Source organism: Ovis canadensis, chromosome X (assembly GCF_042477335.2).
Source record: "Ovis canadensis isolate MfBH-ARS-UI-01 breed Bighorn chromosome X, ARS-UI_OviCan_v2, whole genome shotgun sequence".
Taxonomy (NCBI): domain Eukaryota; kingdom Metazoa; phylum Chordata; class Mammalia; order Artiodactyla; family Bovidae; genus Ovis; species Ovis canadensis.
The window spans coordinates 117,232,812-117,255,371 of record NC_091727.1 but is presented as its reverse complement, the minus strand read 5'-3'; the positions used below and the strand labels follow the sequence as shown (position 1 = coordinate 117,255,371).

Below are 22,560 nucleotides of genomic sequence, written 5' to 3'. Positions count from 1 at the left end.
TCTATTTTCTTAATGAAATATGATGCAAGATTATCAGTGGAGAATCAGAATACAGAGGGATATGGGAGGCTTAAGGAGTAGAGATAGTGTGAGAGAGAGAGCTTCCAGAGAATGAGAATGGGAGAAAGGACGGGCTGTGGCTGTGGAGCATAATTCTTCGACCGCGTTGTCCACTTGTGAATTACAGTCAGAAATTTTCAAGTGAGCCCCTGCCTATCCCCCAGCCCCAGGCAGCTGTTGATCTGCTTCCTGCTGTTAGAGATCAGATTGCAATTTCTGGAGACTTATATTGATGGAATCATATGTATGCCTTTTCGTTCCTAAATACTTCATGTTTTGATGCTATTGTAAATGATAACTTATTCATTTCAATTCTTGATTGTTTCTTGAAATAAAATTGAGATTTATATGCCAATCTTATATCCTTCAACCTTGTTAAATTCACTCGTTAGTTCTAGCAGCTTATTTGTAGCATCCATTGGATTTTCTATACAAGTGATTGTGTCATCTGCGAATAAAAGCAGTTTTACTTCTTATTTTCCAAAAAAATAAAAATTTCAAATGAGACCAGCCACTAGAGTATGTTGCTTTCTGCTACAATTTTCAGTTATTTATATGCAGTTACAGAATAAGGGGGGCTTCTCTGATGGCTCAGTAGTAAAGAATCTGCCTGCCAATGTAAGAGACTCAGATTTGATCCTTGGGTCAGGAAGATCCCCTAGAGAAGGAAATTGCTACCCACTCCAGTATTCTTACCTGGGAAATCCCATGGACAGAAGAGTGTGGTGGGCTACAGTCCATAGGGTGGCGAAGAGTCAGACACAACCTAGCAACCAAACAACAACAACAAAGGGAGAAAGGGGATGATTGAGTTTAATCAGGGTTGTGCTTTCGAAAATGTCTAGTGTGTGACCAAGAGAGAGAGTGGCTGATGTGGGGTAGAGGAAAAGGCAGTTGGATCTGAAGAACGTCAAGGAAGGAGAAGGCGAGGTGCAGGATGGCTCATCCATGTGGATGCTGAAAGTTAAAGTCGCTCAGTCGTGTCCGACTCTTTGTGACCCCATGGACTATACAGTCCATGGAACTCTCCAGGCCAGAATACTGGAGTGGGTAGCCATTCTCCTCTCCAGGGGATCTTCCCAACCCAGGAATCAAACCTGGGTCTCCCACATGGCAGGCGGATTCTTTACCAGCTGAGCCACCAGGGAAGCCCAAGCCACCAAGAAAGATGAAGCTTCATCACCTTGGGGGGGGGGGGGGACGGCTAAGCCTGCAGGAAAAGGCTTCTGAAGGGGAGAAGGGTCCAGGGCCTAGATCCTAGATACTCTAAGACTCTGCATCAGGGTCCTGTGTGTGGCCAGGCTCTGGGAACCTAGCGCTCTCCAGGGCTGGTCCACACTCATGCCCCCCTACACCCACACCTCAGAGCCCTCAGACAATCCACTCTCAGACAATCCAGCTCCAAGCTCTCAATAACCTAGACTTTTGAAAGCAAATGCCTCTTCACTCTCCTCCTGGGGCAAGTAAAGCCCAGACCTCCATATCACAAGCCTTGGCCACCCTTTGTGAGGCAAGGGAGAGAAAAATAAATTTTACCCAGTGATGAAGCTCCAGCAGAGAAAACAGGTGACAGACTATGCTGCCACACAGGGAAAAAAAAAATCAAAGAAGGAATAATTTCCACATTTTAATTCTATACATTTCTGGTGGGTGGGATAGGGGGATCACACATGCAGAGGTATGGAGTGTGTGTGTGTGTGTGTAGGTGGACACACACAAGCACAAGAAAATAAAGGAAATTTGGCCTTGACACCTTACTGTCTGCCACTTGATGATTCTTCCCAGCTTAGTGGAATCTCTGGTCCCAGTGGAATCTCTGTCCCTCTGCCTTCCCTTAGCTATAGAGGATGCCCACTGTGTTCTCTGTGAAGCAGAATTCTCTCTGTTTCTAGCCTTACTCACCGGTTCTCTTTTAGGTAATAATGGATGTGAATGGGTTAACGAGATTTAAAACACCCTGCTGTTGCTTTAGCAAACCACTGAGTTTCCTAGGCAACATAATGCCTCTATGTCTCCTGTTTCTTCCTGTTTCTAAAAGCCCCTATGGAGGGAACGGTGAAAATATTAACCTTGGCTCACATTCACATCCCTGCTCTTCACCTCCTCCCTCCCCACTTAACTCCCCATGCAGCTGACCTTGCCTTCTGCTTCATGGAAAACACCGAGACTGTCAGGTGTGAAGTCCCTCGGCCCTGAGGTCCCCTCTTCTCTCTCTAAAGGATGACGCACAATCCCTTCCTCCCATCCCTGCCCCTGTCCCCTTGGATTTCTTCCTTTTCTGTCTCACTTCCTGCCACAGCATTGATTAACATCTCCCCTCTCCTGTATTTTTCAGCCTCTAAACACCTACCACCTCCATGACTACAGCCTGAGTCCGTCACAGCTCTCAGAAAAAAACAAATCAAACCAAGAAATCCGACTGCTCTCTGTCCTCCACCCGCCTCCCTTTAGTCAAGCTCCTCAAGCTTATGGTTGGAGAGGTGGATCTCCTCAATCCCCAAATCCCACTCACACCCTAGGTCACTGGAATGAGGCTCCAGCCCTTCCCACAACACTCACACTCACAGTACTCTGGCAGAGGTAACCTGGGACTTCCAAGTGACATAGCCCAGTTCACTCTTTAGTCTTCTGTCTCTCCATCCCTCTGCAGCACTGTGAACCTCTCCCCTCCTGGGGAATCCTCTCCCGTCCCCTAGCTTCTGTCACACCACACTGTCCCACTCGTCTGTCCATCACTGGGAGTTTTTAATCTCAATCTTCTTGGTGGGTCCTTCTTCCCCTACCTCTCCCTACAATGGCAGTCTTCCCCCTAGATTCTATCTTGGCCTTCATTTTCTTTCTTTTGGCTGCACCGGGTCTTAGTTGCTGCACGTGGGATCTAGTTCCCTGACCAGGCTCCCAGCACTGGGAGCATGGAGTCTTAGCCACTGGACCACCAAGGAAGTCCCTTGGCCTTCATCTTCTTCCTACAAATGGCTAACAACCTACGGATGCCAGGCAAGTAATTTGAATGAGTCACACAAGGATGGTGGATATGTGAAAATGTAGTACGTGCTGGAATTCACAAAGAAACATGTTCTCACTCTCTTTTTTTTTAGAAACAGTGACCCTCTTCCCCTCTTCTTTATCTTTCATCTTCCACTTTCAACGGAGTCATGGGAACAAAAAAACATTTGACTATCCTCTTCTGTGTAAAGAAAATCAGAGCAAATATGCTAAAAGACAGCTGATATCTGGTCTCAGCGATGGGAACACAGTCCGGAAGAGAGAGAGCCTCCTGTAGGAGTGCCCTCTGAGGGAGGTAGCTGCCAATCAACTGCCAATTGTCACACATGGATCTAATGCCGGGTTGTCCAGCTTTTTAAGAGAATTCAGAAATCTGGATTTTATGTAAAAAAAATCTCTTGGTTAAGTGTTTACATCTAATATTTTTTAAGGCAACATAAATGTGAGGGTCAAATATGCATGCACTGGAACTAGTTCTAGTCACCAGGGCTGATCAGTTTCAGCCTTGGCTTAGCACATTGTGCACGGAGACCTGGCAGCACCTCTGCCCTGTTCTCCCTGGTGATCTGATTCAATACCAGTGATTTATTGCAACTGCCACTCACAACCTGATTCCTGCTACATTTATCTCTCCAGTCAAGACCTCTAGCCTTAGCCCCATGCCCCATTACTCTGCTGGACACATTACTGGATCTCTCCACCTGAATGTTCATCCCTTCTACCTGTGGTTTTCTTTTGTACTTGAATTTTTTAGAAAAATTCAAATTGGAGCATAGTTGATTAACAATGTTGTGTTAGTTTCAGATGTACAGCACAGTGATTCAGTTATACATAACATAGGTATCTATTCTTTTTCAAAGCTATGGTTTCTCCAGTAGTCATGTATGGATGTGAGAGACCGTAAAGAAGGTTGAGTGCTGAAGAACTGATGCTTTTGAATTGTGGTATTGGAGAAGACTCTTGAGAGCCCCTTGGACTTCAAGGAGATCAAACCAGTCAGTCCTAAAGGAAATCAATCCTGAACATTCATTGGAAGGACTGATGTTGAAGCTGAAGCTCCAGTACTCTGGCCACCTGATGTGGAGAGCTGATTCATTAGAAAAGACCCTGATGCTGGGAAAGATTGAAGGCAGGAGAAGGGGACAACAGAGGATGAGATGGTTGGACGGCATCCCCGACTCCATGGACATGAGTTTGAGCAAGCTCTGGGAGATGGTGAAAGACAGGGAAGCCTGGTGTGCTGCAGTCCATGGGGTCGAAAAGAATCAGACACAACTGAGTGACTGAACAACAATTCTTTTTCCAAATCTTTTCCCATTTAGGTTATTATGGAATATTGAGCCGTGTTCCCTATGCTATACAATAAGCCCTTGTTAGTTATCTATTATAAATATATCTGCCTGTGCTTTTCAGACATTAATGTGCAGGTAACTCATGTGGGGCTCTTGTTAAAATGGAGATTCTGGTTCAGTGGGTCTGGTATACTGCCCCAAATCATGTGTTTCTGACGAGCTTCCAGCTGATGCCAAGACTGCTGGTCCATGAACCACATATTAAGACACAGCCCCCATCTGAGGACAAGGCCCTTTCTTCAAATTTTCTCTCCCCTCTGCATACCTCCTCATGGTGGATGATAGAGTGTCTGTCCACGCACCCAAGCAAAGGCTTGGAATGTGATGTAGAGAGAATGGGAGAAGTCGAGGAGGAATCCTAAGCTTGGTGCCATGCACCCCCTTTACATTGATCCTCTCCATCCTCGTGTGTGTGTCCACACTATCACAAGCTTGACTTACACCCCCTCGTCCTTCAGCCACTAGTCTCCTTACTGGTGTCCCTGCTCCAGCATTTGCCCCTCCAATGCATCCTCAATCATCCGACCAGTAGGATACTTCTAAAAAGCGAAGTGATCTCATGAATTGAACAAGGGCACGTTTACAGTCAGGCAGAGAGGCAGGGTCCTCTGAGGCAGTTCCTTAAGTATGATTATGAATGACAAAAGCAACGAAAGCAAGTCAAAGAGACAGTTTCCAACATGGAGTCAGATCTGGCTTCCTCCCCGCAACAATACTACTCAGCCATTAAATAGAACGAAATAATGCTGTTTGCAGCAACATGGATGCAACTAGAGATTATCATACTAGGTGAAGAAAGTCAGACAAATACCATATGATAAAATATGCCACAAAGGGACTTATCTACAAAACAGAAACAGACTCATGGACATATAGAACAGATTTGTGGTTGTCAAGGGGGAGGGGGAAGGGAGAGGGATGGACTGAAAATCTGGGGTTAGTTGATGCAAACTATTATATTTAGAATGGATAAACAACAAGATTCTACTGGAAAGCACAAGGAACTATATCCAATCTCCTGGGATAAACCATAATGGGAAAGAATATTAAATAATAATGTATATTTGTGTATAAGTGAGTCACTTTGCTGTACAGCAGCAGAAATTAGCACAACACTGTAAATCAACTATACTTCAATTGAAAAACTAAAGAAACAAATCATGCTCACAAATATGTATTGAGCTCCTACCATATTCCAGCCACTAGTCTAAGCACAGGGGGATACAGCAGTGAAGGAAATAAAGAAAATCTCTGTTCTCATGTAACTCAGAGTCACATTGGAGGAGATGAACAAAAAAGTGAGTCAATAATATTATGATGGAGAAAAATAAATCTGAGAAGAGGGAAAGTGAGTTGAGGGAGGCTGTTTTGAGATTTGAAAGCAGTGAGGAAATGATTTCTATGTGGGAGAAGAACACTCCAGCAAAAGGGGTCATAAGTATGGAGGAACTGGAATACGCCTGATTGTTCGAGGGCCAGCAAGGTGGTCACTGTGGTTGGAGTAGAGTGACCTGGGAAGGAAGTGGCATGAGGTCCTAAAGTCCTAGAATAAAGGCAGGGTGAGGTGCAACAAAACTTGGAAGGCCTTGTAGGTGGCTGTAAGGACTTTGGGCTTTTATTGTGAGTGAGGTGGAGAGCATTTGGGATACTTACATAGTTTCCAGCATCTTTTCTACCATGTATCAGGCTTTGTGATTTTTCCATACAAATCTCTACTCATATCTCTGAGCACTTTCCTAGGAAAAATTTTTAGAAGTTAAAGTCTTTGGTCACAGGGTACAAATAACTTGAAGTGCTTATTGTATATTGCCAGGACTGCTTTCTAGAAAGTCTTGTTGCTGCTGTTCTGTTGTTCGGTTGTGTCCAACTTTTTGTGACCCCATGGACTGCAGCATGCCTGTCCATCACCATCTGCCAGAGCTTGCTCAAATTCATGTCCATTGAGTTGGTGATGCCATCCAACCATCTCATCCTCTGTCGTCCCCTTCTCCCCCACCCTCAATCTTTCCCAGCATCAGGGTCTTTTTCAATGAGTCAGCTCTTTGCATCAGATGGCCAAAGTGTTGGAGCTTCAGCTTCAGCTTCAGTATCAGTCCTCCCAATCAATATTCAGTACTGATTTCCTTTACGATTGACTGGTTTGATTGCTGTCCAAGGGACTCTCAAGAGTCTTCTCCAGCACCACAGTTCAAAAGCATCAGTTCTTTGGCACTCAACCTCACATCCATGGGCCTTCTCTGGTGATTCAGACGGTAAAGAATCTGCCTGCAATGCAGGAGACCCGGATTTGATCCCTGGGTCGGGAAGATGCCCTGGAGAAGGCAAGGGCTACCCACTCCACTATTCTTGCCTAGAGAATTTCATAGACAGAGGAGCCTGGTAGGCTACAGTTCATAGGGTAGCAAAGAGTCAGACATGACTGAGCAACTTTCACCTTCACCTTCACCACATCCGTACATGACCACTGGAAAAACCATAGCTTTGACTATATGGACCTTTGCAGGCAAAGTAATATCTCTGCTTTTTAATACGGTCTCTAGGTTTGTCATAGCTTTTCTTCCAAAGAGTAAGCATCTTTCAATTTCATGACTGCAGTCCCTGTAGACCACTAGAAAGTCTATGTCCACTTTTAATATACCTTAACTTACCGAATATTTATTGATCACCTACTATATGACAGACATGAAATACAGTGGTGAATAAGATGAATCTTTCATCCTAGCCATTTCACTCTGGCCAGCATTGTGTCTGAGAGAGCATCTTGCTACACACTTGCCAACACCAAGTATTACCATTCTTAAAAAGCTTCAAAGAGCCAAAGGCAAAAAGAACACTCTGATAATCTGAGTGATGAAAAATGATATGTTGTCACTGCATTCCTGTGTATGTATTTGATTACTAGTGAGGCTGAATTCCTTGCCACACATTTTCTAGCTAATCAGCCAATTGTCCTATTCTTCTTTAAACATTCTTTAAAACCTATGAAAATAATTTAAAGGAGACAAGAAGCTTGGAAACATTAAAAGACTTAACATATATCTTGGGAAATAAGTAGTCTCAGGTCAAATACATAGGCTTTAGACATTGATTTGAAGCCAAACATTATATATACTGCAACTCTCATGGGCTGGAGGGGGCTGTTTAGTCAATAGCACCTGGTTTCTTTCCAGAGAACTTTGAGAACTGCCACTCTGGATGAGACCTTTCCACTGAGAGTTGCAACATGAAGTAGAATGGTAGGAGGCTGGCCTTCAATCTCAACATCCCAGTGTTTACCCAACAGCCCATTTTATTGAACATCAACTCTGCTTTGAAAGCATTTACATTTTCAATCTGGATCACTTCTTGAGGTTTTCAATGGCATTTTCAAAGCTCTGTATGAAGCAAGACTACCTTTAATCCATTGCCCCTCCAAGGGTATACCCTGCTATAGAGGTATAGCAGGAAGGGCACTGGACTGTGACAAGTGAAAATTATAACCCCCTGTGTGTGTGTGTGTGTGTGTGTGTGTGTGTGTGTGTGAGTCACTCAGTCATGTCTGACTCTTTGCAGCCCCATGGACTGTAGTACACCAGGCTCCTCTGTCCATGGGATTTCCCCAGCCAGAATACTGGAGTGGGTTGCCATTCTCTTCTCCAAGGGATCTTCCCAACCCAGAGATCAAATCCTGCATCTCCTGAATTGGCAAGCAGATTCTTTACCAGCTGAGCCAACAGGGAAGCCCATAAACCCCCCTAGCTCTCCATAAAAACATCTGCCCCACTTTTTATTGAGATATAATTGATATATAACATCATGTAAGTTCTGGTGTACAACATACTGACCTCATACATTCATATTGTTGCAGATTACCACTGTCATGTTAGCTAACACCTCTGGCACCTCATATAATTTTCATTTCTTCTAGTGGTGAGAAAAATTAAGATCCAGGCTATGATTTTGTTGTCTACAATCACTGTGAGTAAGTGAAGTAAGTCAAGTTGCTCAGTCGTGTCCGACTCTTTGCGACCCTGTGGACTGTAGCCCACCAGGCTCCTCCATCCATGGGATTCTCCAGGCAAGAATACTGGAGTGGGTTACCATTTCCTTCTCCAGGGGATCTTCCTGACCCAGGGATCGAACCCAAGTCTCCCGCATTGGAGGCAGATGCTTTAACCTCTGAGCCACCAGGGAAGATGCTCCACAGTCACTGTACTGCATATTAGATGGTTACCAGGGGCTGGGAGTGGGGCAGTAGGAGAGACATTCAGGATACACATTTGCAAATAAGTCCTGGAGATCTAGCAATCACTGTACTGCATATTAGATCTCCAGGACTTATTTGCAAATGTGTATCCTTGAATGTCTCTCCTACTGCCCCACTCCCAGCCCCTGGTAACCATCTTTCCATAATCTGTGTTTTAAGTTCAGTTTTGTTTTCTTTTATAGATTCCACATGTCAGCAATATCACACAGTATTTGTCTTTCTCTGACATTTTCCCCACTTTTAATAATGGTTACCTTTGAGGAGACAGAACCAGAGGTGAGGTGAGGGGACTGAATTTACCTTTTGTATCTTGCTATAGTTTGAATTTTGTAACCTTAAACAAATGTGCCCTTTAAAAATTTCAAACACAGTTTATCTGAGTGGGAGCTAGTGGCTTGTTGGTATATTTTTACTTTGTACCTCTCAGAAAAAAGCCTGAAGAATTATTTATTATTAAAATTTCCCTAGTTTTGTAAAACAAAATCTGTGTATGTGTATGCGTGTGTGTCTCATATCTCTGCAGGAATACAGACCAAACTGCTAATGTGTGGGCTGAATTTCAAGATTGTTTGGGGAGCTGGGAGAGGGAGAAATGAGTTTCATTTACTTATATGTTGTTAAAGTGTGTTGTAGTGAACATGTATTACATTCTACATTTTTTTCAGGCAAGAAATAATAAACCATTTTCCCCCCGAGGCTAAAAGGGACATGTGTTCATTCTGGAAAATACAGAATAGTATAAAGAAGAAACAATCACAACAGTTAACATTTTAGCATGCTTCCTTTCAGGCTTCCTTTTATACATTTTTTTACATAGTTGAGTTCACGTTGTATATAGTTTCGTATCCTGTTTTTCTTTCTTAAGAATAAAACACAAGCATTTTCCTGTGTCATGATAATATCTGTATAGCTGCATCACACACAATTTTATGGTTTTGTCACAATCCGAGTGGATTAATCAGCTATTTCTTAAAGTTGAACATTAAGGTTGTTTTCAGTTTTTCCACATTACAAATGATTCTTTGATGAGCACCTTAGTAAGGAAATCTTCATTTGCATTTCTAAATGTTTCCTAGGGATAGATCCCTACCAGTGGATTTAATGAATCAAAGAGTAGATTTTCGGAAATAGGATATCAATGGATAGCAAATATTTTTACAGATAACCAAAGGTTATACCAATTTCTACTCTCCCCAGCAGTGTACAAGTGTCTCTGATCAATATTGTATATAACCCCTGGCCCCCACTTTTTTTTTTTCTTTTATCCTTTCTGTAGGAAAGTAGTAGGTGAGAGAGTTATCTTCATTTGTCATTGCTGTTGAGACTGAACATTTTTCATATGCTTAATAACCACTGGTATTCCTTCTTCTGTGAACTCTATTTTGATTTTTGCCCATTCACTAACTAGTCTCTTATGGTTTTCTCGTCAATCAAAATGAACTCTTAAAAGATATGAATCTTTTGTCTGTCATATTAGTCGCAAATGTAAATATTTTTCACAACTTTTTTTTTTTTTTTACTGTCTTGGCCATACACAGATTTTTGTTTTGTTTTGTTTTGTTTTAAAAGTCAATCTGATTCTAACTACAGCCCAGTGCCCCCAGTTTGAGCCTGCTTTCCCTGATTAAATTGAAGAGGTTTGACATAAGATCTGGAAAGGCCATTTCAGCTAATCCTAAATTTAGATCTGTGAATAAAAGTGTGTGGGCCTGACTTAAAGATTGTTCAATTCATATTCACTTTTGCATGATTTATGGAGAAGGAAATGGCAACCCACTCCAGGATTCTTGCCTGGAAAATTCCATGGACAGAAGAGCCTGGTGGGCTACAGACCATGGGGTCAGGAAGAGTGGGACAAGACTGAGCGGCTGAGCACACACACAAATGATTTAAGAAGATGGGGGGGGGTGGGCGCAGGGATGGAAGCAGTTTGTGCCAGAAATTTTTAGAATTCTGAGGTAAGAAGCCAAATCTCTCCAGTCTCCTGCGTGTTGGGAGGGGGAGTAAATTTTGTGCCAGCAAACAGAACTCTTGATGGAAAAGTACTGCTCTGGGTTGCAGATGTGTACATGGCTTGGCTTTAATTATTTTTTCCCCTTCTCTCTACCCTTTCTTCCGCTCCCCTCCCCCTGCCACCATAAAGAGGACAGCCACATTAAGACTCTGAAGGGTACAGACAGTGCTTCCTCCATGAGGCTGCTCCTGTGCAGCCGGTTAGCACATCAAAGGCCGGATGAAATACCAAGGAAACAACGGCCCAAATCTAGGATCCTTCCAAACTCCCACCCTCATCTGGGCTCTAGCACAGGGTTATTGTGACTGCCAAGGATAGCTCAACCAACTTCAAATAGAAGAACACTGCCAAACAAAGAAACTTTGGTCATTATTCTGAGCCAAAAAACCAAAACAAGCAAACAATAACAACAACCAAAAAAAGCGCAACAGAGTATTGCCCGCTGATGCCCTGGGATTGAGCAAATCAGTGATTGCAAAAAGGATTTGGTGTTCCAAAAACGAACCCAAAGCAAATCAAACGATCTGATCTGTTTCACCAGACACTGAGGGAGTTATCAGATGAGGCCTAGGCACTGATTTGATCTATCCAGAGGGGTGTCTGCTCCACAGCATCTGGTAGGAGGATTGGAGAAAGGCCGCCAAGGGGAGCGAGGTGAAAATGGTTAGTCTGAGTCTCTAGGGTGGGAAAGGAGTTTAAGGAGTCAGTTTCCTGTTTCCTAAGAGAGCCTCGTGATTCCGAGGGTTGGCCGCGGAAAGGTGAGTCTTCTGAATGGAAGGCTGGGAGAAGCTTAAAGCAGGAGAAATGGAGTTAGTGTTTGGTTCGCATCAGGTGGCTGAGGGGACCTTACACAGAGCCTAGCAAAGCCAAGCTGGTAGGTGTGCGATGAACAACTAGGGGTAAGGAGGAGGGCTGCGTGATGCGTCGCAGTTGGCTAGAGGCTGGCGTGGGGATGGCGTGAGGCTGCAAGCAGGCCCTGCAGGTATTGCTGAGGGGTGTGTTCCGCAATCCCCGCGGCGGAGGAGGTAGGATCCTGCTGGGGGAGGGGAGCCACCACCAAACAGAGGCAAGGTGGGGGGCCTGAGCTGGGCGGGGCCTGACTGAGTCGCGCGGGAGCCTCGGCGGCCGCGGGGAGGCGGGGCTGAAAGGCCCCGCCCGTCCGCCTCCGTCTCCGCCCCGCCTGGCTCCACCTCCTCCGCTGGCTAGTCTTGGTCAGCCGGGCCCCGCGCTCCAGTAGCTCGCGGAGAGGGAGGAGAAAGCAAGTTCCGGATCCCTGCCTGTCCCGGCCCAACCTTTGCTCCAGCGATCATGGCTGCCGAGGATGTGGCGGCGACTGGCGGAGACACGAGCGAGCTCGAGAGCGGCGGGCTGCTGCATGAGATTTTCACGTCTCCGCTCAACCTGCTGCTCCTTGGCCTCTGCATCTTTCTGCTCTACAAGATCGTGCGCGGGGACCAGCCGGCGGCCAGCGACAGCGACGACGATGAGCCGCCCCCGCTGCCCCGCCTTAAGCGGCGCGACTTCACCCCTGCCGAGCTGCGGCGCTTCGACGGCGTACAGGACCCGCGAATACTCATGGCCATCAACGGCAAGGTGTTCGACGTAACGAAAGGCCGCAAGTTCTACGGGCCTGGTACGGCGGCTGGCCGGGGGGCCGCAAAGACAAAAGAAGGGGCCCCGGCACCGGGCTGGGTCCTGGAGACGCGAGGAGGGAGCGGGGCGCCCGGGGAGGGGCTGGAATGGTGTCCAGGCCTGGGAGGGCGGGGCAGGGAGGCTCCCCGGGCGGGCAGGAGGCCAGCGGCACCCTGGAAAGGCTGCGAGCCAGTGGGATCGCAGATTCCCGGTCCGCACAGCCGACCCCGGCGTGGGGTGGAGGAAGAAAACTGAAATGCTTAAGCTGGGGGTGGATGAGGGGGTGAGATCGTCAGTCAGGAAGGCGGAAGGTGGGGGGGGTGGCACAGCAGAGCGCAATGTTGGGGGAGTTTGGAAGGTATCGGGTTCGAGGGTTCCTGGAAGGAGGGGATGATGTCGGGCTGGGGAAAGGAAATGAGAATGTCCCGAGGGAAACATAATGGGAGGGAGGGCGAGAGAGGGTCGGGAGGTCCAGCCTTGGAGGGGCCGGGAAGGCCGATGACGCCAGGAGTAGCCATGAGGAATGGGGAGATGTGGGAAAAGGAAATGGGAAACGAGATTAGCAGCAGGTTGGAGCACTGTGCGTGGCAGTGAGTGATGTGTGTCCGCTCTGTGTGATGCGTATGCGGCATGTCAGGCTTGTGTGTGTGCGTGCGCACGCGTGCGCTAGCAATGTGGCATGTGTCAGGTATGTGAATGGCATGTGTTTGGTATGTGTGTGGCAGACGGGGAAAGCTGGGAGGTGAACAGGGGAGGCTCCATAGGGGGAAGGGAGCTGAATGTAGAAGGCTGAATGTAGCGGTCGATAGGAATGTGGCAAGACCAGAAGGTAATACAGTATTACACTCCATAGCAGGAGAGAAGAAACTAGAAGCCCAAAAAAAAAAAAAAAAAAAATGGAGGGAGGGAGAAGTGGGAGGATCCTGAGAAACAAAAGGGGTAGGGCTACGAAGGCTGCTGGGTGTGGGGATTTCGTGGAAAAGCCAACCAGAGGGGAAATGAGGGCTGGTTGACTGAGGAGCTGTTGGAGAGGGACAGGCTTGGTAGGGTCTTAGAAATGAGGCTTTTCCAGGCTTGGTTGCAGATCAGAATCACCTGATGCACTTGAGGTACAATACAGATTCCCGGCCTAATCTACCCCAAGAGTGGGGGAAAGGGGTGATCCAGAAATCTACATTTTAACACGCCCACCCCCAGGCAAATTCGAGGAGTCTCCAGGTTGGGAAAGTTCTGCTTTACAGCATGTTTGGATCAGAGGAGGAAGGGGTTTTAGCTCCTCCAGTATGGATGCGTATAAAATCAGCGGGTTCAGGGAGAGGAGGGAGAGTGAAGAAGGCAGCAATCTGCCTTCATTCCCACTCCTGGTTGGTTTTACTCTCCCCCTCCAACTCATCAACATCAGATGTATTAAAGCACTCTCCCACGCCACAGTTTTTCCTTAATTTGAAAACCATACCTATATTATTTGTCATTTACAGTGGCGCACCTAAAGGCTTTATCAGTAAACATAATCGTGTAGATACCTGTTACGACCAAGCCACCCCATAAAGCAGTTGAAACGTGCCTGGAGCTTCATCGTATGATTGTAGTTTGCAAAGTCATTGAGAGGAATGTAGGCCTGTGTACAGAGCTTGAAACTGGGAGTCAGGCAGCCTGGGTTCTCTGCCTTGTTGGATCATTCACCACCTGTGTGACCTAGGGCAAAGCCTTGTTCTCTCTAGGCCTTAGTTGTCCCTCTTTAAAGTGATAAAGATGGCCCATTGTGAGATCTCAGTCTCTACCTGCATGAGTCCATGAATCTGTAATATCCCGTGGAAATTACACTTTGTGTTATAAAGGATTCCTCAAAATGATTCATTATTTTTAGTGATGTTGTATGGATGGCACGTTTATGGATGCTAGGAATATAGTAGTGAACAAAACAGGCCTACATCTCTGCTCATGGAGCTTACATTCAAGTGATTATACATTCTGGTGGATAATGTATATATTCTCCAAAGATTTTTAATGCTCCCCTCAGAGTGTTTTCAGTATTCCGTAACCATAATTTCTAAAATGGTGAGGTCCAAACCCATCCACTTGACCTGTTTACCTTCTCTAGTGGAAATGGTAGTATGTAATGGTGATGAAAAACAACCATTTTTCTTCAGAATCTTATGTGCCTTTAAAAGTTGATCATACATTTCGTCTAATTTGTAAAAATAAAAGTGCCCTAGTGGATTGAGGTTTCAGGTGGCCAGGCCATATTGAAATATGATCTGTTTTCATACTTGGTATGGTAGTTACCTGCAAACTTCTTCATATCTGACTTGCTGCTTGGTCTACCTTTGGGGAAACAACACATTGTTTAAAGTACACTGGATTCTTTTCATTTACTGGTGCAATATTTAAATAAGTCGAAAAATCCACTTGAAGTACATACAGAAGGATTCACTGTTCTCTTAGACAAAAATTTAGTATCATTATGTATAATGGCAGTCAGATATTTTATAGAATTTTCAGAGTCTTCAAACCCACCCAAACAGCTGACAGACCTGATTCCATGCCTTCTTTACTGACAGTGAAGATTATGTAACCTGTGGATAGATTTCTAAACCACTGATACTCATAAAATGATTTCTCCTGCAGAGACCATACATTAATGTTCAACACAGTCTAGTCTCACAACCAAAGATCTCTATGAGATACTCTTGGCTCATTAAATTGTATCAGCATGAAGTGAAGTCCCTCAGTCGCGTCCAACTCTTTGTGACCCCGTGAACTGAAGCCCACCAGGCTCCTCTGTCCTTGGGATTCTCCAGGCAAGAATACTGGAGTGGGTTGCCATTTCCTTCTCCAGGGGAACTTCCCGACCCAGGGATCAAACCCAGGTCTCCCGCATTGCAGGCAGACACTTTAACCTCTGAGCCACCAGGGAACATGTGTGAAATGTTTCTATTTACACTGTAGTGTTTCTTATCTTCCCAGGTGGCGTTAGTGGTAAAGAACCCACCTGCCAATGCAGGAGGCATAAGAGATGTGGGTTCAATCCCTGGGTCAGGAAGATTTCCTGAAGGAGGGCATGACAACACACTCCAGTATACTTGCCTGGAAAATTCCATGGACAGAGGAGCCTGGCAAGCTGCAGTCCATAGGGTCACACAGAGTTGGACACGACTCAGTGGCTTAGCATGCACGCACGTTTCTTATCTTCAGAAACCATAACTTTCACTGGTGCAACCCTAGTCCCTAGAACAGAGCCAGGTTCTAGGTTCAATGTCCAGAAGTTGAATTCTGACCCATGAACTATATCTTGGATCATTCCCTACTAACACCCTTCCCCTAGGAGGTAATCATTTATGGCTTTTGTATTAGCTATTTGCAATCACAAGAAATGAATGCTACAGTAAAGCATTTTGATTTAGTTTTATTATATTAGTTTATTTATTATTTAGTTTTATTATATTTTGATTTAGTGTTTAAAAGTTTAATGACAACAGGTCTTTGAGTATTCACTAGGTAATGAGCAAAGGATCCACATCAATCACTTACGGTTTCCAAATGGAATTCAGTATTCAAAAATGGGCTCTCCATGCTCATTGGTAAGGAAGCCATTTCCTGTGTGTGAGCCACAGAGAAATTGACTGTCTAATAGACAATTGGTCTTTGGTTTGGTTTTGTTTTTAAAGAGGGGCCGTATGGAGTCTTTGCCGGAAGAGATGCATCCAGAGGCCTTGCCACCTTTTGCCTGGATAAGGAAGCACTGAAGGATGAGTACGATGACCTTTCTGACCTCACTCCTGCCCAGCAGGAGACCCTGAGTGACTGGGACTCTCAGTTCACTTGTAAGTGGTTTTTTTTTTTTTTTTTTTTTTTTTTTTGCCAGGGTCAGATTTCTACCAATAATGGGATTCACAGCAGTACGATAGTTATTACTAAGCAGCCTGCAACTGTGGAGCATTTTGATAGGCTCCTGAATCTTGGACAGATCAAGTTCATGGCTTGAAGTAATTGTAGCAGTGCTGAGTCACTTGCCATGACTGCATCCCAATATCTAGCTAGTTCTCTGTGGAAACCTGGGTTTCTGTTTTTGAAATTTCTGAGGTTTGCATAGATTTTCCCACTAGGATTTGGTGTGCAGGGGAAATGAGAGCGGCCATCTTGGCTACAGAAGGATTTTCATAAGCCCTTACTTGTAGAACTTGCTGTTTAAAAGCAGCCCACATTGCTGTTAAAGAATGAGAGACTTGTATTGTACAAAACAACTTCTCTTTGAATCTAACTGAGCCTAACTGTAGGCCTCATCTACAAATGATGCTTATAATCTGCCCAGCAACAATGGTGTCTACATTTTTTAAAAAGAAAGCAGAAAGGAGACACTTGTTTCCTGGCTTATGCTATGGACCAAGGGCTTTGGGGAGAAGTAAGGATGGAGGTCAAGTTCAGATCGAAGAATTGGGAAATTGGCTTTTGTCCAACCCAATTGTTTAATGATCACTTTAGCAATATTTCACTGCTAAGAATTTGAAGAATAATCTTTCCAAGCTTTGAAACAGTATGTTAAGACAGTGACCATTTCCTTGAGGGTCATTTTTCATTGTAAATGTCATTTTCTATTTACTGTTCTCTATAATTTTTTTTTTTTGCTAAATTGAACTGTTTTGAGAGTAATGCTGACCTCAGAGAGAGTTCTCTATTAATAATTAGCCAGGTATAACTCTACCTTTAGAGTTTGGATCCCAAGCTGACTAAGTGTAACTTTCAAGTCCAGAGGCAAGTCTTTGTACTCTGAAAACATAATACAGCTATCTAACCGTCCCTCATTTTTTGCATCTTCAGGATGCCTTTGTAACAATAGATTGTTCTATATGAAACCAATGAGTTGTAATTCATAATTTACAAAGCTCTATTTTATAGGACTTAACTTCATCAGTGGGGTAAAAAACTGCGGTTCTCCCAACCCCTTAAACTAAGGCTGGTCCCAAATACTGTCGTGACACTTGAACTACACTCAAAACTGGCATGGTTCCTCCTTAAGGCAGGCTTCTCAGGTGCCACCCAGCTTTTATTTGTCTTACACAGTCACAAACACCCTAGGGACCTTTATAATATGTTCAAATAGGCAAATTCTAATTGTCCCTGACTATTATTTCACAGCAAAGTAGCTCCAGTTACCTGATTAAACAGGTTGGTTACTCCTTTAATTCCTACCCATATTCAGAAGAGGAGTTCTCTTGACCTCTGACACTGTGATAATTAACCCTACCCTAACTTGGCCCAATAATACAGCCGATATGGTGGTCATCTGCTGACTCCGTCCCTCCTCGAGTCTCTCACATTCTGGTTGCCCTCTTAAACCTGCATTCTCCCAAGTCTCCAGTGTTCTCCTGTTTCCTTTTCTACTGCCTTTAACCACATCTGGCTTTTTTTCCCCCAGTTGAGGAAAAATTCTGTCTCCTGCTCTCCCCTTTATCCTGAGACTATTACCATTCCTTCCTCTCACTTTCAGACAAGCATCTAGTAATCGTGGCCGCCCCTAACCACTGTTCCATCCCTCCTTGCTCTCTACAGTGTAGTTTCTGCCCTCACCATTCCACTGAACCTTCTGTCTCAAACGTTTACAGAGACCTGCATCTTGCCAACACTAATCGTCCTTTTCCAGTCCCTGTTGTCAGGCTCTGGTCACAAAGCCCCCATTTCGGTCCACGGAGTCTCCAGTGTTCACTTCCTTAACTCCTGTTTCCAGTTGCTGTTAACGCGTCTCATATCCTTCCCTTTTCAGCCCCATGGACACCGCCTTCCTCCTGCCTCTCGTTTCTCCCCATGGGGATCTGCCCGCTGGCCTCCTAGTCACCCTGTCCCTGGACTCTCCTGACTAATCTGCCCTGCCCTCTATACACAGTGAAACCGTTGTTACCACAGCACTATTTTACCTTGTCGTTCCTTTGCTGTACACTTGTGGTGCCCTTTGCCATCTGTGGGATAAGTTTAGACTCCTCAGGCTGCCTTTCCACCTTTCATAAGATCTCCCCACCCTGTTAGGCTGGCGCTGCTCCCAGCCTCCTCCTGCCAACTCAGTCCCTTTATTGCTCCCCAGATATGTTTGGTCTCACCTGCATGCCTTTGTATGTGGCGTTGGCACTTTGTGGAAACCCCTCCATCCCCAAGTCCTACATATCTTCCAAAGCATATCTTTCTCCTACAAAGTGTCCTGCAACCCTTCCAACTAACTCATACCAAGCCCTTGCTCTGCTGAACATTCCCCCACACAAACAACCCACTTTGACATTACCGTGCACACACATTGTCAGGCATCACTCCGCATTCTATACTTCTGTCTGCTGAACAAAACTACCTCCCTGGGACTTGGCTGGGACTGTGGTATAAACTGCCTTCAAGAAGCCCAACATGTTTTTGTGTTGCTTGTAGGCCTCTGGTAAGTGCTTTCAAACGAAATATGGTAGTGGTTTTCTCCAAAGCGTGAGAATGACCAGTTGTATCATCTTCTTTTCTTCCAGTCAAGTACCATCATGTGGGCAAACTGCTGAAGGAAGGGGAGGAGCCCACCGTGTACTCAGACGAGGAGGAGCCAAAAGATGAGAGCACTCGGAAGAATGATTAAGGCCTTCAGCGGAAGCATATCTATTTTTGTATTTTGCAGAATCATTTGTAACATTCCAGTCTGTCTTTGAAACATGGTGATTTCAATATTTAGAAAAGTTTTGAACTTGCTGTACATTTTTTAAATTAACATCACTAGTGACACTGATAAAGCTAACTCTGTCTTAGAATGCATGATATGTTTGTCACAAATCCAGAAAGTGAACTGCAGTGCTGTAAGACAAACTTTATTACGGTTTTTCTTCTATTTGTAGTCAGTGCAGGCTGAATTGGAACTTGTGTTTCCTGAGAGACGGGTAAAACATGGGTATTCCCCCCAAACAGGTTTAAACGTTAAATGTGTGAAGTCCTTCAAGCGTCAAGAAACAAAGAATGGACTCTGAGTCATGATATTCTCCAAAGATAGAAAATCCTTTATTTCTCAGTTGACCTAACTGCATGATTTCTGTTTTCTCTACCTCTAAAGCAAATCTGCGGTGTTCCAAAGGCTTTGGTATTGATTAGAGAGAGCGGTCCAGTACAAAATGAAATGTCAAAGCTAGACTCAACCACAGGTAACCTACTTTCTCTGTTTGGGGACAGCATCATTGTCCTGTGCTCTTTGGAACACTCAGACGCCCTCACTTAACAGTAATCTCCAATGAGGCTGAAAATAGGATCTCAACATTCCAAAGTAAGCTTTGGTGAAAATCAGCTGGCTTGCCTAAAAACCAAAAATACATGAATAAGATTGTAGGACTATTTTCCCCATCCCTGTGTTCTTGGTTATTTCACATGATTGGACATGCAAGGAGGCCGTGTAGGACAGGAGCAGATTGCTCTCTAAGAGCCTTCACACACACCCCTGAAGAATGAGGAAACCATACACATTCCTGGCCAAGTGGTTTTTAAAGTGTATACATAACCTAACAGTTATGCTTCTGTTGTTACAAAACTATAGCCACTGCAAGAGTTGTAGTCAAGTGTCTTGGTCTTTGATATTGGTCTTGGTTAACAATAAACTTAGCTTAAGTAGACTGTACAGTTGTATGAATTTGTAAAAGTATTATATGAATAAATAGTGAGGTTTCAAACTCTTGTAATTGTAGTTGAATAGTCATTGTATTTTCTTGTGAACTGTGTTTAATTGTTTTACCTCAAATCGGAAAACAAAAAGTGCTTTGGTCAGTTAATAAAATGGTTTTACCCAGTATAGTGTGGTGGATTGATTGCCTTATTTCTTTTAAACCTTAATCTGTGTTTTTTGTCTTCCAAAAGAGACAAGGAAAGGGGTACAACTTCATAGAGACCAAAAACCAAGTACCAGCTTATCCTGTTAAAATGGTGAATCGAATTTACTTTTTTAAGTCAGAATTTAATAAACTCAGAGGCAGACTTCTGCCTTGAATTCTATAGCAAGTTTCCTAAGGAGTAACTCTAGTGAAGACTTACTGAGTGCCAAGGCAGGTTTTGTTTTTGCTTTAAGTATCATCAGATTAGGAACGTGTTCAGGAACCTTATGGTCACAAGTTGATTCACTTCATGCCAACAGAAGGATATGAGACTTACATATGCAGTCGGTTGTATAAACAAACAACCTATTACTCTGAAGGTTAGTGTTTCGCCATTTTCATGTGAAAATTGACAGACTCTTCTTACAAGGGAGGTACTCCCTGAACCAGAGAGGGCTCAGAGCTTTCCAGCTTTTATGTTCTCAAACCATATTGCCTGTTTTTGTTGTTTTAAAATGTGTCCTTTTCCCGCATTAGTTTTCATCCAACAAATATTTGAGCTGCCTGTTTTGTGCCAAGCAACCTGTTAGGCCGTATGCTTTGGGGGAACGGGAGGGAGAGAAAAACTGGGCCACCGTCGCAGCCTGAGATTAGGCTACTCCTTTTACTCAAACAGGTTTGTCTGATGCCAGGTGGAAAACATCCAGAGCCTGGTTAAAAGCTTCAGCCCCAGATAGTCGGAATCCCCCCCCCTTCAGAACTAAACATTGTATTGATTACAGGTAAAGGGATATTACTATCAGGCAGGCCTTTCCTGTAGAAACTTAAATCCAGCTCACACAGTTGTAAGCTATATTATGTAAAAGGCACTATTTGAGAAGATGAGGGAGTGGTGGTTACAGCCATGGCACCAGCCATGCCAGCCAGGGAGGGGGCCAGGTGAACAGCTGTATCCTCCTCCCCTGCTTTCTCCAATCCCTGCCTAGACACCGTCTTCTCAGTCCCAACATCTGAGGGTCAGAAGCAGCATTTGCTATGTGCTTGCAGCATCTCTGTGGCTTCTCTACACAATGTCATGTTCACCTTACCTCAGAGGGCCACACTTCATGCAAACCCTCAATCCAGAATGAGCAAAAATAGCCTTTGCTGTTTCAGAAAGAGCTCGTTCAACAAAAAGAAGCTCTAAAGTGCCCAGTTGCCCTCTAAGGTACAGTCCGCCTTTGTTACAGATATTTAGAAGAAATTTGCTGTACATTTCGTGTGAAAATACAGTTAATTCTTTCAGGATCAAAGACTGATCACTGAAGCCCCTCACATCTGTAACTGGACTCCCCATCCCACACCCACACATGTTTTCAGAAATTGGGTAACTCCTACACTTTTACCAAGGCCTGAAGTGTGTGTGTGTGTGTGTGTGCTCAGTTGTGTGTGTGTGTGTGTGTGTGCTCAGTTGTGTGTGTGTGTGTGTGTGTGTGTGTGCTCAGTTGTACCCAACCCTGCAACCCCATGGACTGTAGCCTGCCAGGCTCCTTTGTCCATGGAATTTTCCTGGCAAGAATACTGCAGTGGGTTGCCATTCCTCCAGGGGATCTTCCAAACCCAGGGATCGAACCCACATCTCCTGCATTGGGAAATGGATTCTTTACCATTGGACCACCTGCGAAGCCCTAAAGGCTGAGGTGAAATTCTGTGAAATCTGTTTTGCTAGCTATAGAGAACTGATAAAACCTTTGCTGAAGGGAGAATAGTCTTAAGTCAAAATATCATGATTTTCATTTATCCAAAATGAAAATACAACTGCATTTTCATGAGCTCTGACAGTCAATTGCCATTAACTGGCAGCATAAAGGGAGAAGTTGCCTCAAAACAGTAGTGAAACCAGACATATTTTCAAAGAAAATATTACTGCAGGTGTGTGATATTCTATCCAGCACATCTGGTCAATGAACAAAGACTCTATACTATGACAACTTTATTTTTAATATATCTGAAAATCAAACATGTATTATTTCTCTACCAATGCAAATGACAAAAAGGAGCAGCAATGTTAGTGCAAAGCAGCATACTACAGGTAGAAATCTCCCCCGACCACACACAAAGTGGAATTATCAACATTTAAAAGTGAACATTTTGAACAGTCTTGCAACAAATGAAAATATATTTATTTGGTTCTTAAGTTCAAAATTACCAGGTTACAATGGCTTTCTACCTGAGGAATTCAAACAAATGTAACGAAAACACATTAACAGACTTTTAGCTAATTCTTAAAGCACTATTAGTAACGCATACAAGGAAAAACGTGAAAACACCTATTTAAAAAGACACAGATTAAAGTTCCAGCCCTTCACTGGATATAGGAAAAACATATGAGAAAACTTTTGCACCACTTAAATAACAGCACAACAAAGAATAACAGTGTTTTAACAGAAAGTGAGTATC

At 44.3% G+C, this 22,560-nt stretch overlaps 1 protein-coding gene across 1 annotated transcript; it reads left to right on the top strand.

Annotated features, from left to right (window-relative positions):
- The first annotated feature begins 11,190 nt into the window (after positions 1–11,190).
- PGRMC1 (progesterone receptor membrane component 1) lies at positions 11,191–20,102 on the top strand. The gene is made up of 3 exons (XM_070290866.1): positions 11,191–12,311; positions 15,979–16,134; positions 18,808–20,102. The coding sequence occupies exons 1-3, from the start codon at positions 11,987–11,989 to the stop codon at positions 18,909–18,911; spliced, it is 585 nt and encodes a 194-aa protein (XP_070146967.1). The 5' UTR covers positions 11,191–11,986; the 3' UTR covers positions 18,912–20,102.
- Positions 20,103–22,560: the final 2,458 nt, after the last annotated feature.

Excerpts from the sequence above, each read along its gene's own strand:
- PGRMC1 (XM_070290866.1), top strand. The coding sequence starts at position 11,987 with ATGGCTGCCGAGGATGTGGCGGCGACTGGCGGAGACACGAGCGAGCTC. Across the intron at positions 12,312-15,978 it reads CCGCAAGTTCTACGGGCCTG|AGGGGCCGTATGGAGTCTTT; the intron begins GTACGGCGGCTG and ends TTGTTTTTAAAG. Across the intron at positions 16,135-18,807 it reads CTGGGACTCTCAGTTCACTT|TCAAGTACCATCATGTGGGC; the intron begins GTAAGTGGTTTT and ends CTTTTCTTCCAG.